A 17186-nucleotide genomic window follows, 5' to 3' on the forward strand; every position below is an offset into this window, starting at 1 on the left:
ATCTGTCATATGGGTTTGTCTCCCATTATCATACGCAATATGGATATGGTCGACCTCTAAAAAAGGTTCTTATCTCCTTATGGAATGACTCTTCTGCCTATATGGATGAACCATACTTTTGGTATGGGAATAAGAGATAAGAGGGCAATAATGTCTTATCATTGCCATATACCCATTCACTTTTCAAGTCCGAATGATGTTGGGATGTGCTCCATAGGTTTAATTTGTTGATGGATAAGAAAGAATAAATTAGTAAATTTTTAGTGGGTTTTAGGGTCAAAAGGGTGATGAAGGTGGGTGGGTCCTGATAATCTTGCAAGATTGTCTATTGGATTAGTTTATAAATAAGTGGCAATAGTATTAACCTTACATTTGTTTATTTTTGGCTAAACCCACTTCATGGAGTATGGTGACAAACATTAGAATGTATCACTTTAATAACAATTAAAGATTTTTTTTTTTTAACATTTTAGATATGCACCTAGTTTTCTGGTGAGAATTTTTTTTTTTTAAATGAAAAAAATATTCAAATTAAAAAATTGGTTCTTATGAATTTATGTAAGCTATATAAATTACAATATTTGTCAAATATTTCATACTTGTTGGTGATACCAAAATTCTCACATCATATATTATCTCGATTCGTATATAATAGATCACTTAAAAGTGGTAAAGTATTGTTCATTTTTGCCTTCGTTAGTATTATAATATTGTCTTTAAAAGATATCTCAAAAGGAAAGAAAGATAATAAGTTTATATTGATTCAAGACCTTTAACTCTTATTTAATATACAATTTTTAGCATCAACCATTAGCTCCTGTTTGAGGGCTTGAAGAGAGTACTTGACATTATCCATACAAATGATGTCGTAATTGATGTTGCCTCGACTTATACTTATTAAGTTATTTAAGGCCACAATGTATTGTTTGTTTTGATCTTTGTTGATATCACGATTTTGCCTTTAAAAGGTGTCTCGCGAAAGAGAAGGAGATAATGAATCTATATTAACTAGGGCTATGAATGAGTCTAACACAAGCTTGATTATGGTTAATTCGGTAAGCTCATGATTAGATTTGCGTAAATATCAATAAGAGCTTAAAATCTTGCACTTAAATACTTAAAATTTCATTTGTTTATTTATAGATATAATGAGGTAATTCATAAATATATAAGTGATAAGTTTTAAATGTTTTTTCAATGATGAAAATGTAATTTTTTTTTTTTAATTGAGCTCAAGTAATCCCTTTTTAATTCGAAGTCAAGCTCTATATCTATACTCTTGAGTTGAACATTAGTCGGTTTAACTTGTTTATACTTTTAATATTAACTTAAGACATTGGACTCCTATTTGATATTAGTTTTTTGACATTAAATACTTACAATATTACATATTATCCTTACAAAGTGTAATATCACTTGAGCATTGGTCGGGATTTAGAATTCTATATCAAATATTTAAGTGTATATGTTGATGATGGCAATAGGCAATTATAAGCATAACATTATGGTTAATACAAATGTCATTTAATCTTTCAAAAACTTGCACTAAATAAAGCAATTCCTTCTCGAGATAGTGCCTGCTAAACGAGATGGGCCTTTGTGTTTGCCACATTTATTTTCATTATTTGAATTTGGACCCTCAAGCCAAAACTTAAAAATAATTATTTATGATGATTTTTAGGGAAAGAAATAAACCCTAATCAAATCCAATCAATTAAAGACTTAATATAAATTTATAAACTAGAGTGTTGCATCTCTACTCTAGACATGGCATCAGGAAAGGTTGGAGAGGAGATTTTAATCCATATCTTCGTCTTTGTAAGAGATATTAATTTTTATTCTTGGTTTATCTTTGTTATAAGAATGAAAAAAATTATTCGTCTTCTTTCCATAAAGAAAAATCTCTTCTTCATTTTCATACTTACAGGGAAAACTTATTTATTCGTATATTTTAAATATAATATAAATATATTAAATAATAAAATTAAGTAAAATTAAAATCAACCTATTATTTTGAATATCACAAATAGTATATATTAATCACCTTAATATACATAATACAAATATAAATAAATTTAAAAAATATAAATAATCAAAGGGTGAAAACGAGATAAAGCAGGACAAAAACACATGTATCCTAAATGCCTACTCAGTTACAAGAATATTTTTTATTTATATTCTTTTTTTTGTTTTTATCAAAAAATCTCCCTCAAACAGAATCAAAAATCTAAATTCCAATCAAAATTGTTATCCCTATTTTACCCCAACGATTTTCTATTTTTTTTATAATAAGATATTATAATGAACATTACAATATCTTTCTTTTACTTATTTACGTAAAGGCCCGCACCGCATCACCATCCCGGACCCTCTGATTCCTGGTAAGAACGATTAGCTGCTACGTGCAAAAAGACAAGCCGTAGATTTAAACATAAAATATGAGAACCGGTAGCCGGTGAATTGACAGAATGAAAAACCGCAACATAGTCAACCGGGGGAAAACAAAAAGGCAAACAGGTGAAAATGATTTTGGATCCAATTAACGAGGTTAAATTTTATATATATTTATTAATAATAACCCTAATTACTGGGCAAAGAGTTGAAGCCTGAAGGGAGTGACGGAGTTGACTAACGCCGTCCCATGAGAGGTTGCATTTCCAATGAGGCGAACCGTGTGGCGGTGGTGATGGCGTTCAAGTTTGACTGTTAACACTTCAAGTGTCAAATCAAGCACTGGTGTTTTTTGGGAGGAGCACTGTTGACTATCCTCATTAATATAAGGTAAAATTTTAGAAACCTTCCATGAATTTTAAAAACTATTTTGTCACCTTTCATTTCAGATTTTATTAATATAAACTCCCCTTTTCTGGTTGCCTAAGTTATGGTGAATATATATATGAACATATTTTATGTATAAAATAAAAAATAATTAAGGAGTTTATAGTATTAAATTTTATATTTCTTGATTTAAAAATTTTCCCTTTCCTAATATCACCTTGTTCTAATTATTATATTCACATATAAAACTAATTAAATAAAAACATAGAAATAAAATTAGAAAAATTCCTACAAAAATTCATAATTTGATTACCTAAATCCAGAATATTATATAGTTTTCAAAAGAATTTATTTATTTTTTCTTATTGAATTATACCAAACTATCTCTTAAAATTTTAGACAAGAACTCTTCAGAAAAATAAAATAAGTTGATGGGTCACATCATTTTGTTGTATAATGAACCTGGTCAAATTATAATAGGTGCCAATTTAGTCGTGGATAAGGCTCATTCTTGGAAGTCGAAAATTTGATAAATAATTTAGGCCAAAAGACTTATTCCCACTCAACGTATGCACTTTTTTTTAAGTTTCTTTTATTAATTTTAAAAATTCAATTTATCTACTCATGAATGGTCAAGTGTGTTAATTTTAAAGGTAAAATTATTATTTTATATTTAATATTAAAAATAAATTTAAATTTGATTTCATTTTTTTCCTCTAAACCTTAAAAACTAACAATTTTTCTTTAATCCAAGTTTTTAAAAATAATATTTTCTCCTAGGGTTTCCAAACTTTTAGATTCAATTTTTTTGATGACAAAGAAACTCCTCTGGCAATATCTAGGCAACATCTCTTCCTCTTCGGTGTGTCCTCCTTCCAGTCATCCCCTTTTCAATGTTGTGCGGCGTTGTCATCGTCTTGTCTTTTCGTCGACAATAAGTCTTTGTCTCTTTGTCATTGACAAAGACATTTGTTTCTGGACAAAGACAATATGGCATAGCGTTGGAAGGAGGACGAGCGATAGGAGGATGTATTGGAGAGGAAGAGATGTTGTCTAGAGATCGTTGGAAATGTCTCTTCGTCATTGAAAAAATGAATCTAAAAGTTTGAAAACCCTAGGGAGAAAATGGTTTTTTGAAAACTTGGATTTGGGAAAAATTGTGAATTTTTAGGATTTAGGAGGGAAATGATATATAACTTATGGAAAACTTGAAATTAGGGGTGGATTCAAGTCAGGTTGAGCCCGAACACCCCTTGGCTCGAGTTCTATTTGGACAAAAAATGGTTTGACTTGAATTCAACTTGAGTTTGTCAGCCAAAATTAAGTCTAGCTCGAGGTCGGCTCAGATAAAAAATGGATCAACTTGATTCAGTTTGAGTTTAACTCAATTTCATAATTGGAATCGATGGTTTGAATTCGTTGCTCCGTTTAGCTTAAATTAATGATTCGAATTGACGGTTCAAATGTATGGCTTAGATTCATGGTTCATTGACAAAACGATATCGCTTTACTGAAATAATATTTAAAATTTTTAATTCGAGTCATGAATTTGAACTGATTCGAACCATGATTTTAAGTTGGATTGAGTTAAATACCCATTGGCTCGAGTTTGACTCAAATTTAAAAATGAGTTAAATATTTTGATTTGAGTTCAGTTCAAATTTTAATTAAATGAATTTTAATTGAGCTAAATCGCTTTCAAAAGTGAGTCGTCTTGGATCATATTAGACCTAAGTGAAATCGATGGTGGCCTAAAATTGAAAAGAGACGTAGAAGGGAATAAGGGTGAAAGGTAAGAAGAATAAATAAGTTTTTATGTAATTTGGATATTTAAAATTTTTTTTTAAAATTTTTGTTAATTTGAGATTTTATGATAACTTAAAAAATAAAATAGTAGGAATAAATAGTAATTTTACTTTCTAACATTATGTCAACTGTTTTCATTAAGTGTTTTATTTTGGGTGAAAAAAATCATTTATATTATCTAAATGTTAAAAAAGTTTCTTACACAAAACGTTGGGTGGGATAATGTAATTTACTCTATTGAGGGGACAAAACTTGTAAACCCAAATTGAAAATGGCCGATCATATCCTATAATGATTTGACAATTCGATTTAATTATTCAAAACGAAATAATATTTTTTTATTACTATTATTGATAAATTTTGTTATCATGATACAAATAACAATAATTAGCATAAAATAACAGTAATTAATTATAATTAACCTCGTAATAGTATGAATGGTCTTTCATAATTTGCTCCTGTATATACATATTACGTGCGTACCAAAATTATATACAATCAACCCAAAATCGTGTTTCACGTTCGGGATGATCATTGTTTGCAATTTGCTTTACTTGAATGCACGATAAATTATTGGAAAATTTCCAATCCACTTTAGCCTTTAGATGTTTTAAAGAGAAGACTTAAATGGCAATAGCATCGTCCATCAATGCCAATTATTAAGTGGCATATTGTACTGTTTACTATAAATGAATGTTCAAGATATAAATAAAATAAAGCCAAAGGACTATTTCCCACCCAAACTATACTGAAACGTCAAAGTTCCCCCTATTAACTATAGAAATACCGTTTACCCACCTATAAGCAGTTAAAATTAACGGAACTCTAACCTCTGAAAATTTAATCTCATTTTACCCCCTAAAAGTTTAAAATCTAACATTTTATTCGCTAAGCCAAGTTTGAAAAAATTATATTTCCCCCCTTAGGATTTAGTTTCAAACCCCGTTCACTTTCTCCGACACCATCGCCGACCGTCTCTCCCTTCTGACGGTTTCTCTTCCACCGACGGCCCACCTCAACTCCACCCCAACCCACCCGACACCAAGAAACTTCGTTTGGGAAGACGAGATCGATCGATCTCATATTTGTCATTCGGAAAGATGATCGTCTTCCCAGATAAAGATGACTCGTCTTCCTCTGGGAAGACGAGTTGTCTCGTCTTTGTCTGGGAAGATGATCATCTTCCCAGAAGACCAAGATGAGATCGATTGATTTCGTCTTCATCATCTGGGAAGACGATTTCTCTTCCTAGACGACGTCTCTCTGTGTCGGATGGGTTGGGGTAGAGTTGAGACAGACCGTCGGTGGAAGAGAAATCGTCGGGAGGGAGAGACGGTCGATGATGGCATTGGAGAAAGTGAATGGGTTTGGAAACTAAACCCTAGGGGGGGAATGTGATCTTTTCAAACTTGACTTAGGGCAGAAAAGTTAGTTTTTTAAATTTAGGGGGAGAAATGAAATCATATTTAAGTTTATTTTTAATATTAAAATAAAATGACAATTTTATCCTTACTACCGTTAATTTTGATTGCTCATAAGTAGTTAAACAATATTTTCATAGTCAATAGAGGGAACTTGGGTATTCTAACATAGTTTGGGTGGGAAATAGTCGTTTGGCCATAAAATAATATGACCTAACCTAACCCTTGTTCATTAAATCAGAAATAGGGTTGTTACTGCTGTTGAGGATTCCTTGGGATCCATTCATATAGTAAAATTAAAAAAAAAATTAAAGATGAATAAATATCTAAATTTTTTATCTATTAAAAATATATTTTTAAAATTAGAATAAAATTAAAGCAAGAAATACCCGTTTTGGCCTAAAATTAAAATGCAAATTCAATCCCAAGCCCAGCCATTTAAGTCACTCGGACCCACCAAGATCCGCTTAATCACATCCATCACAGAAGGATTAGAATTCTGTAAGAAAAAACTTGTTTGTGAAAATAACGCAATACTGCCAAGAGTTTAAGAAAGCTACTCTTTTACAGCAACAGACTTATCTTGTCTTTAGCCGTAAGAGGCTGGTGATCCTTTTGATTCAATTATACTAACACCGACTTAAGAATTGGAGTACGGTTTGGATTTAAGGGAGTGTACAAAATTTTGAATAAAGGATAAAATTTAAATTTTAATACTTGTTACTTGATAGAAACCGACACCTGTCAGTCACTGTTAATCTCATTACTGTAACTGTCTCCGTATTCATTTATATTAATTGGTCTTATTTAAGCACAAAATTTATCAGCCGAGAGACTCTTCTTCTCTATGCTTAAGCTATCAAACTCTTCTTCTCTATAACAAAAAGATTTTCACCTTTGAAATTTGCTTGCGGCAATGGCGCCTGGTTGGCGACGAGCTTTTTGTACTTCAATACCTAAAGAGAGAGAAGCAGCGGTGGTGACGGATAAGCAGCAGCAGCAGCATGAACAAAAACAACAACGACATTGTAATAGCCAGAGCACGAGATTGACTTCTAAATTTGGGTTTTTTTCGAATCCTTCGACGCCTAGGTTACAGTCTCAGCCAGTTTCGAGCTCGAGCATGAGATGCAAAACCAGTACTACGACGTCGGTTCCCAGTAGCCCCAGACTTCAATGCAAAACCTCTACTGATTCTACTCCATGGAAAAGCAGTAGCACAGGGCACAGTCCCAGATTATTCCGTTTCTCCGATGCATCTTCTCCTAAATCTCCCTCTGGCTTCTCTTTACTCAAGGCCACCTTACGTCTCTCCAAAGTAAGTCTGTTCATATTCAAGATAATCTGTAAAAATCTGTTGATTTTTTCTATTTATGAATTCAAGTATTTGTTTTTGGTTTTGCAGAGTAGATGTGGAATCTGTTTGCAGAGCGTGAAGACTGGACAAGGAACCGCCATTTTCACGGCGGAGTGTTCTCATGTATTTCATTTTCCCTGCATAACTTCTCACGTCAACAACGACAACCATGTTTTAAGCTGCCCAGTCTGTAACACTCACTGGAAACAACTCCCTCTTTTGTTTAACCAAGACGACAACAACAAACACTTTCAAGTATCAAAAAGTTTCAAAGTTTACAATGACGACGAGTCTTTAGCATCTCCAATCTCCCTGTCTCACTTCAATCCCATTCCCGAATCCTCCGAAGAGGAAGAACACAATCAAGAATCCCAAGGATTATATTCCACCACCACCGCCTCTTCTACGTCCAACGTTCATATTGCTTTGTTGCCTGAGGCCGCAGTGGTTACGGTTGGAAGGAATTATGAGACGTATGCTATGGTTTTGAAGGTTAAGGCGCCACCTTGTGCTGCAGCGCGTGCGATGAGACGCGCTCCTGTGGATTTAGTGACGGTTTTGGATGTGAGTTTGATCATGGGAGGGTCCAGGCTTCAGATGATGAAACGGGCGATGCGGCTGGTGATTTCGAATTTGGGTGCATCAGATCGTTTATCGATCGTTGCGTTTTCCACTGCTTCTAAAAGGTTATTGCCGTTACGGCGAATGACCGCCAATGGACGGAAGTCTGCACGCAGAATCGTGGACGCCATTGGGATTACTGGTCAAGGAATGACTGTAAGCGACGCGCTGAAAAAAGCGGCCAAAGTACTCGAAGATCGGCGCGAGAGAAATCCCTTCTCTACCATTCTGGTTCTATCAACAAGTAACACCTCCTCCGATCAGGGCCGTTCACTACCTGTCGTGTCGTCAACGCGCTTTTCGCACTCGGAAATCCCCGTACATACCATTGGTTTCAGTGACAACGGCGCGTCCAACCACGCCCTGCATGATGAGGCGTTTTCCAAATTCATTGGTGGATTATTGAGCGTGGTGGTCCAGGATCTGAAGCTCCAGCTGGGATTCATATCCGGATCGGGTCATACAGAGATTACTGGGGTTTATTCTCTGACGGGCCGGCCCGCATCTCTCGGATTGGGGCCAGTTCGAGTCGGGGATTTATACACGGAGGAGGAGAGAGAACTGTTAATTGAATTGAAAGTAGCCGGTTCAGCAATCGGTTCCCAACACGTGCTGTCCGTCCGGTCTTCTTACAAAGAACCATCATCACAGGAAGTGATCTTCTCTAAGGAGCAACCAATTTTGGCACCTACGCCGCAAACCGTTAGATCCTCGACTCCCAGCATCGTACGGTTGAGGAATCTCCACATAACCTCTCGAGCCGTTGCCGAGTCTAGGAGATTAATCGAGATTAACGACTTTTGCGGAGCTTACCACTTGCTGTCTTCGGCTCGAGCTTTGTTGATGCAGAAGCGAACCAAATGGGCTGAGGAATACGTATGCGGCTTGGAAGCTGAGCTTGCCGAGTTGCACAAGCGTAGACAACAGCAGCAGGTGCAGGGTCAGAGGGGAAGAGTGAATGCACAAATGGCGGAGGAGAAGCCGGAGCCGCTGACGCCGACATCGGCTTGGAGAGCCGCGGAGAGATTGGCTAAAGTGGCTATTATGAGGAAGCATCTGAACAGAGTCAGCGATCTGCACGGCTTTGAAAATGCAAGATTTTAATATTAATATTAATAGTAATATATATTTGTTTTCTAAATATTTGTGATAGAAAAGGGAAATATAATATGAATAGTAGGAATATGAATAAAAATAATTGAAATTATTGGTATATAGTGACAAGAAGCAGTAGAGGACGGCTAGGCCCTTTCTGCAGAGGGTAAAAGGACAGATAGTGAAATGAAAGAAAAGCCTTAAAAGCCATATGAGATGAACTACTGAGTTTTCAGGACTCTCTTTTGTCATTATTATTCATTAAAAATAATTGAAATTCAGTATAAAATAACGACGAAAACTTGGTAGGGAATGGGGGTCTTTTCTTTGTTTGTTTGTTTGTATGTGTTTAGATTTTTGTGTTATTTTGTTGGTTTGGGCCTCAAATCTCATGACTGCAATGTGCCGAGGAATTGAATTGAATGTGTTTTTGCATGTAAAATATATTGAAATGGATAAATTATTTTGTTTTTGTGTGTGGGGGATCTTGATGGGTAAATGACAAAAGGGTTTTTTAATCTTAATAGAATAGCATCCAATTTATTTTTCTAAATCAATCAAGTTTGAAATAAGAGGGCAGACTGGGACTCAATCCACTGTTTATAAGACTCCTGCTTGAAATTAATGTACAATTTTTCTCTCTATGACAAAATTGGCTTATGTAGAGCTGTTGCTGTTGAATGGAATTAGGAGCTTACGCCCCGTGTTGCCACTCACTCGGTCATAATACTTCGCAGAAATAACTTAGCCTATAAACCAACCCCTTATTTAGTATTAGAGCTTCTTTTTTTCGTAGATTTGTTGAAAATTAGTATTTTGTTGTATGGAAGAAGTATATATTGTCCCTAGATACTGTATCAGTATTATTGCAGAAGCAATTTCCCTGCTCTAGTACGGAAAGTAGCAAAATTCCTGACACTATCATTGTATGATCTGTATTTGAAGACCCTCTTAAATTCTGCTTATATCCATCTCCATCTGCTTGCATATACTTCTCTTATAAAATAGACAGTTTGTGTGAAATCAACATTCAGATAATAGCTCTATACTAATTTACCCTAATTATCTCAAACTTCGTTCCTTTTTCACCAAAAACTATGAACAGTAGTAAACCATCTGTCCCTTGAAGTGAGGGAGTGCATCCGAAGCTCCAAATTTAATGCCTACCAGTTGTCTTCTGCTTTAGTACAGTATGTTACCACAATCATCCTTAAGCATATCCTAGAAGAATGGACCCAAAAGGGTTACGCTCCTGTATAAGATTTAATATATATGATCAGATATAAAATCATATAATTCTATTATACACAATTTACATATAAGATATAAAATATTAAATGAAAACTTAAGATTTATAAAAATACTTGAAACCTCTTAAATAACAAATTTTAATAGAAATAACCCACTATATTGGTTTATGAGTTGGGATCTAACCAATATATATAATAATTTAATAACTCTTATTAAAGATTTAATAAATCTTAAAATATATACTACTATCGTCTATTCAAATAATAACATTTAAATATATTGAGTTTATCTTTATTGATCGTTTAAGTTTATTTATAAACTGTCGTTAAACTATTCAATTATTTGATTTTATTAAACCAAATTTTTCTAACTTTTTTTCACTTTGACAATATTAATTATTTTTACTTTATTTTAGAAAAAAATAATTTTAGACTCTTGGGTACTCAACATTTTAACTTTACGTGGTCATTATTTTAAGAAAACAAATAGTCCAAAGACAAAATTACACTATAATAATCTATCCAATTAATATGGTCACTAATAATGAACCAAAACATTACTTATGTCATTTAATCAACAAAAGATTGTTTATTATCATAATTATTAATAATCAAATCAAAACAGATTAGTGATCTATGAATGTGGCAAAAATAACACGTAATCATGTGATCTCAAATGGTGTTATCTCTTTGTTAATCTTCTCTATGATTTCTCTTTAACTTTTATGTTTTAAAAGAAATAAGAGAAATCCTTGTACATTTCAACCTTACTTAAGATATCACGAAACATATGCATGCAACTATTATACTCAAAAAAAACTTTTGTCATAAGACACATAGTATACCATAACTGTATATATGCACATATATCCATATACAAATAAATATATCAATGTGATCATGATAAAAAATAATTATCAACAAATTACAATACAAAACTCTCACTTACCCTAAATATTAAAAGACCTTAAACATCCTCATATTTTCAACATGACTTTATGTGCTATAGGCTTTATTTCTTTGGTTAGAGGTTTAACCTATATCAACTCTATATTTATGTACTTTATATTAATATCCCTTTTCTTTACGAGGTTTATAACTATAAAGTATTTTATTTTTGTATGTCTCAATCTATTGATAGTCTTATTACTTTTAGTAAAAAACATAATTGCGCTGCTATCACAATCAATAGAGTTGACATTAAGTAGTCTAAAAATGTATAATCCTTTGACCATAAAACTTGAGAAGTTGCCTCATAGCAAGCTACGAATTCAATGTCCATAGTTAACACTGCCAGTAACGACTACTTAATACTTTTCTAAAATGTAACCCTTTCAGCGAGTATAATAATATAGCTCAAAATAAATTTAGATCATATTTTGCAAAATCTCATTACCTCTTAAACCACAACCCAATAACAAAACTTGGATTTGACAAACATTGATTGAAAACCTTAAATGCAAAAGTTCTATTAGGATCATGCATATTTGTGCATTCATCAAACTACCAATAATATCATCATAAGGGACATTTTACATGAATTCCCTTTTAACCTCATTCTTAACACACTGTTTGATATTAAACTTATCTCATTTCACAACAAACACAACTTGTCTTGTAACTATGCAAGTTGATTCTTTTAAGCACACATTTCATGCATAAACTTTGAGATAAGTCAAAAGTTCACATCTTATCACAATGGATCACATTACTAAAAACAAATGATGCACTTCTAAGATCTTTCACATCATAAGTCTTGGATAAAAATGACTTTATCTCATGAAACAAGTTGATATCACTGTATCAACATATTGAATCATATCATAAAAGACAAATCTACTTCTACTAATCTTCATATACTTATATTGGTCCAATTTGTTATCTATAAAGCCATGTGAAATTGAAACTTCATTAAAATTGAAACACCAATGTCAAGAAGTCTATTTCAACCATAAATATACTTCTTAAGATTACATATTAAAAGCTTCATTCATTGTAACTTTGATAAATATGATTGCACCATATAGATTTCCTTACTAAGAATTATGTTCAAACATATAGTTTTCATATCCTTCTAGTAAAGCTCTAATCCAAATGAGCTACAAATGCTATCAGGTTATTACATGAATCTCATAAATTATTATCAATCATAGACTTTATCTTTTCTTATATCACTATAAATACTTGTCAGATTGATAATTCATGAAGGCTGACTAATAACATAATCTCCCTTATTGAGATACATATAACAAATACTTAATGATAACAAATCATTTTTTTATAATGGATTTTCTCATTAGAGTTTCCATAGCTATACCAATCATATATGACTCATCTACCATGAGATTCACTTTCAATTCTTTAGTGGGAACATCCTTTAAAGTGATCTTAAAGTCCATGGGATTTTGTAAACCTTATTGGCTTCCACTATTATTTCAACCATGACACTATCATACTTTATGGACATTCCAAAAATTAGATGAAAGAGTAATATTTTCGATAGTCTCAAGACTCGATAACTTTGTTATATTGAAGTAAATTACCTTATCAAAGACGATGAGTGATTGGACAATTTAGACTAGAGAGAGATTGCCTAGAGAGAGTTCATTATAGTGCTTACATTGATTCCCTAAGATCAAGTTAGGTATCGATAACATAAGATCAAGATAACCTAGGTAGTAGAGGAAAGATATCAATTGAGATTTTGAGATTGTAGGATAGATCATCCCTATTTTCTGAGTTTTATACTCATTCCCTTCTTTTGCATTTTACAAGTGACAAGGTTAGAGGTGATGATGAAGGGGAGGCGACAACTCAGTGATAGAGTGATATCTGAGAAATAAACTCATAGGCGTAAATATCTTGACTAGTGAACTTTGAGAATATTATGATTATAGATTTTATTTTACTAGTACATAGGTTATTTATTGAGTTGAGAAATATTAATATGCTTGGGTATGCTTTTGGATAATATATATTTTTAATTTTTACAATAAAAGACTTTGATGAATTATTTAGATATGAGATTTTTGCATGCAAATATAGGTTTATGGATTAATTTTAATTATCTACTCATGTATAGTAGATTTTGGTAGCACTTTACCCTGAATGGTAAGATATTTGGAATGAGGGTGTTACACTATTTGGGTCTTGCTCAATTACTGAAGAATTATTATGGATTATAAATTGGGATGACTATATCAATATTACTTGTTCGAGTAAAAACACTATCTCATATGAAACAGTATACTATACCAATGAGACTGGATTGATACAAAGATTTATCACTTTGGCCATATGAGCATCATTGTGCAATCTATTCACCTACACAAACTAAACTAGACTCTTCTTCAAGCAAGTGTACCTTACTATGGGTATAGTGTCCTACCACAAACTTGCCCTACTACGGGCGATATAGGGCGTATAATTCACGATACATTTTTGTAATGACCTTAATGACCACAAGTCATGGCTAGCATTTATACATCTTGAGCCATTAAATCAACTCAGGCTTACATTAGTTTTTACCCTAACTTACATCTCTCGCCATAATTATCATCTCCCTTAGACACATATGTACTATTGCATACCCTAAAAGTTTGTACTATCCTTCGAGACAATACCTCAAATACAACTTATTTCTCATCATTTTACTATTCATTATTAGTCATGTACGGGTGTACACTATTAGGTGTGCAAGTGTACATCCACCCTTTGATGTACGACTAATCCCTTATGGATATACATGTTTAATAACTCTATGTACAAGTGTGCATAGTCGCATGCACATGTGTACATCCTACTTTTCCCATGCATGACTTAACTCCCTACTGTGACTTCACGTATAGGCATGTACATGAGTGCACGGTTAAGTGCATGGGTGTATAACCTTTTCTAATTTTCTAACACATCTTTTTTGACCTACATACTTCCTAAGGATATTATTGTTATTCTTCCTTACATATGATTGTCCACACTAGACATACGAGCATACCCTACATCCTAGTCTATGAGTCATCGGTTAGTGATGTGTGACCTTCATACGATCACTAGAAAATCTTTTATGTAAGTTTTAGTTTTGCATGTGTAGGTGCACACATCCTCGTGCACAATACATGACCTAAAATAAAACTATTCTAGGCATGTCACGATCGTGACTAACCTTGGTACAATTGTACATGGCTTTTGGAGCATGAATTCCAAGTTATATTTTGCTTTTATTGGTCTCTAATCAAATTCTACAGTATTTCTAATGTTTTTCACATATCTATATATGTCTCTGATGCCTTAAGGAGCATGAAAATCAGTTTCTAACCATACAAACCTAGAGATCAAACCATCATTCATTGGATTTTCATATTACTCAAAAGCATATCACACAAAGTCTCAATATATAACATCATATATATGTTCTCTTGTTATTGAGCACTTCTATCATATACATTTCACAATGCGGACATCTTTCAACATGAAATCCTTTATTTTCCCCAAGTCAATATCAATCACCATACCAAACCTACTTATCTCATAAATATGTACACATATTTAATATTTATAATCACTAATATATTGAAAAACAACAACAAAATCTGTACCCTGTATATCAAAACATTATCACAAACCACAAATTTCATGTTAAAGCATCTAAAATAGAATCCCTACTTACTCGAAACTCCTTGCTAGTCGATTTATTGTTAGAAACGTTCTTGATCTTTATAAGGGGGCATTTGGTTTGTATAATGTTTTATTACTAAAATAGAAAGATTACCTTGAAGATAGGTTACTGAGAAGATTACTGGGTATAAATGATTATTGATAAATTTTGGTAAAAATAGATGGTAAAAATAATTAATATGTTTGGTTAACAGTAATAAAAGAATACTAGTAAATTATTTTACTTAAATGCCCTTGAATATAATTATTTTTTAATTTTTTTATATTATTTATTATATTAATTAAAAATAAATTTATTTTTGTCTTAAAAATTAATAAATAATAATATAATTATAATAAAGTCAAAGATTACCTTGGTAATATTTTAATACCTAAGGTAAATGTGATAATCAGATTACCACCTATATTACCTGTCATATCAGCATTGGTAATAGAAGATTACTGTAATATTTTATTATTGACAAACCAAACAAGTTAATGTAAGTAATAAAAAATAGATTACCAAGGTAATCTTTAAAACACCCCAACCAAATGACCCCTAAAACTTATGCCAGTTGTCAAAATTACCAGCGAACACACAAAACTGTCGAACTCCTTTTTTGGGAAGGATATGAATGAGTGAAGTGAATAATGGGATCGTTACCCATAATTCACAACAACATTCCTTTTATAAAAACTTTATGTAACAACATGCACATGAGTACATACTAGACATGTCTGATTGTGAATTCTTCTAAAATGTCTCATATGGCACATTATCAATTTGTTGACAGTCACATGATGTACTAGCATAAACCTTCCATGTACGATTATATATCACTCAAAATGCTTAATATATACCTTATTTTCAATCCATTTTCAAACCAAAATCATACACATTCACAAAACACAAGTAAAATGACCATAATGCCCTTGAGATATACCTACAGATGTTGCATTCAAGGAATCATTGATGTAATCCCCTTTTCCACGTTCATAATAACTGGTTGGGCTTCCATGAAAAAACATCCATAGATGTTCCTACCATAAGCATGCATATGAAGCAACTCATTGACAATGTAAGGAATATTTGATGTAATTCCCTTTTCAATGCACACAATTGTAAATTAATTGCTCAATTGACACCCTAAATGCCCTTATATGAGTGTATGCATGGAACATTTCATAAGTATCTAGCTATAACCCTCATACTTTTATGTGAGATTGTGAGCCAAAAATCACACAATAGTGACTCCAAACCTGAGCCAAAGATCATATAACATTGACCCTTAAATACTTATCCTATACTACTTTGCACTTAAAAGGTGACTCTTACTAAATACTTAGTCATTTTCCACTCATGTATAATTTCTCTTATTTTTTACCCAAATTTGATTTGCTTAAGATATGTGTTGTCTTCTACACAATTAGACACATGTATCTCATATGTCAACTTAATTCTTTCTTATAAGGTTGTCCCTACTTAGTCCCTTTTTTCCAACATATAACATAAGGGTATTATCATAATTTTAGTTCTATGAATAGGTGTGACTATCCATACACAATTGTTTGTCATTTAAGCATGTGCATGGGTGTGCACTTTTTTACTCACGACTATGCACCCTTTTTGTCTAATGACTATACGTTTGTAATGTTTAACGACTGTGAATCCTTTTCTCTATCATAACTATGTACTTTTAGTGTCTATGATTGTTCGCCAAACAATTACAAGCACGATTGTGCATCCTTATGTAAGGTTTCATAACTGTGTACCTTATGCATGACCATCACCAACTGTCTTTAACCTATCGAGTGTACAACCATTCATCACCAAAATGCACGATTGTGCACCTTTTTTTATAACTATAAATCTAATGTTTTTGACAATTGTCTCTACACCTTAATGCATGGAACATGAGTCTCTAGCCCTAGGTAAATCATAACATCTTATTTTTCTACATTTTGCATGCTCATACCATTCATTTAAAATGACCAGACATGTTTATACCCATATTCATCAAGCTAATGTCCATCAATATGAATTACCATCCTCTTATCGTTAATTACATCCTTATGGAAAAAAAAATAATCTATACAACCAATTATTCTATAAAGAATTCTTAGGAAACAAACTACATGTCATTTCAGAAATTATTCGATTTAATGTGAGATGTTAGAGCTTACTTACATGAACTTCTGGCCAAA

At 32.6% G+C, this 17186-nt stretch overlaps 1 protein-coding gene across 1 annotated transcript; it reads left to right on the forward strand.

Moving 5' to 3' along the window:
* Positions 1-6824: 6824 nt before the first annotated feature.
* LOC123209831 (probable E3 ubiquitin-protein ligase EDA40) lies at positions 6825-9470 on the forward strand. Its single transcript, XM_044627989.1, has 2 exons — positions 6825-7323; positions 7411-9470. Exons 1-2 carry the CDS (start codon positions 6922-6924, stop codon positions 9085-9087), a joined length of 2079 nt encoding a protein of 692 aa, XP_044483924.1. The 5' UTR covers positions 6825-6921; the 3' UTR covers positions 9088-9470.
* Positions 9471-17186: the final 7716 nt, after the last annotated feature.

The sequence above is a fragment of the Mangifera indica genome, chromosome 1, assembly GCF_011075055.1.
Source record: "Mangifera indica cultivar Alphonso chromosome 1, CATAS_Mindica_2.1, whole genome shotgun sequence".
In the NCBI taxonomy this organism is placed as follows: Eukaryota; Viridiplantae; Streptophyta; class Magnoliopsida; order Sapindales; family Anacardiaceae; genus Mangifera; species Mangifera indica.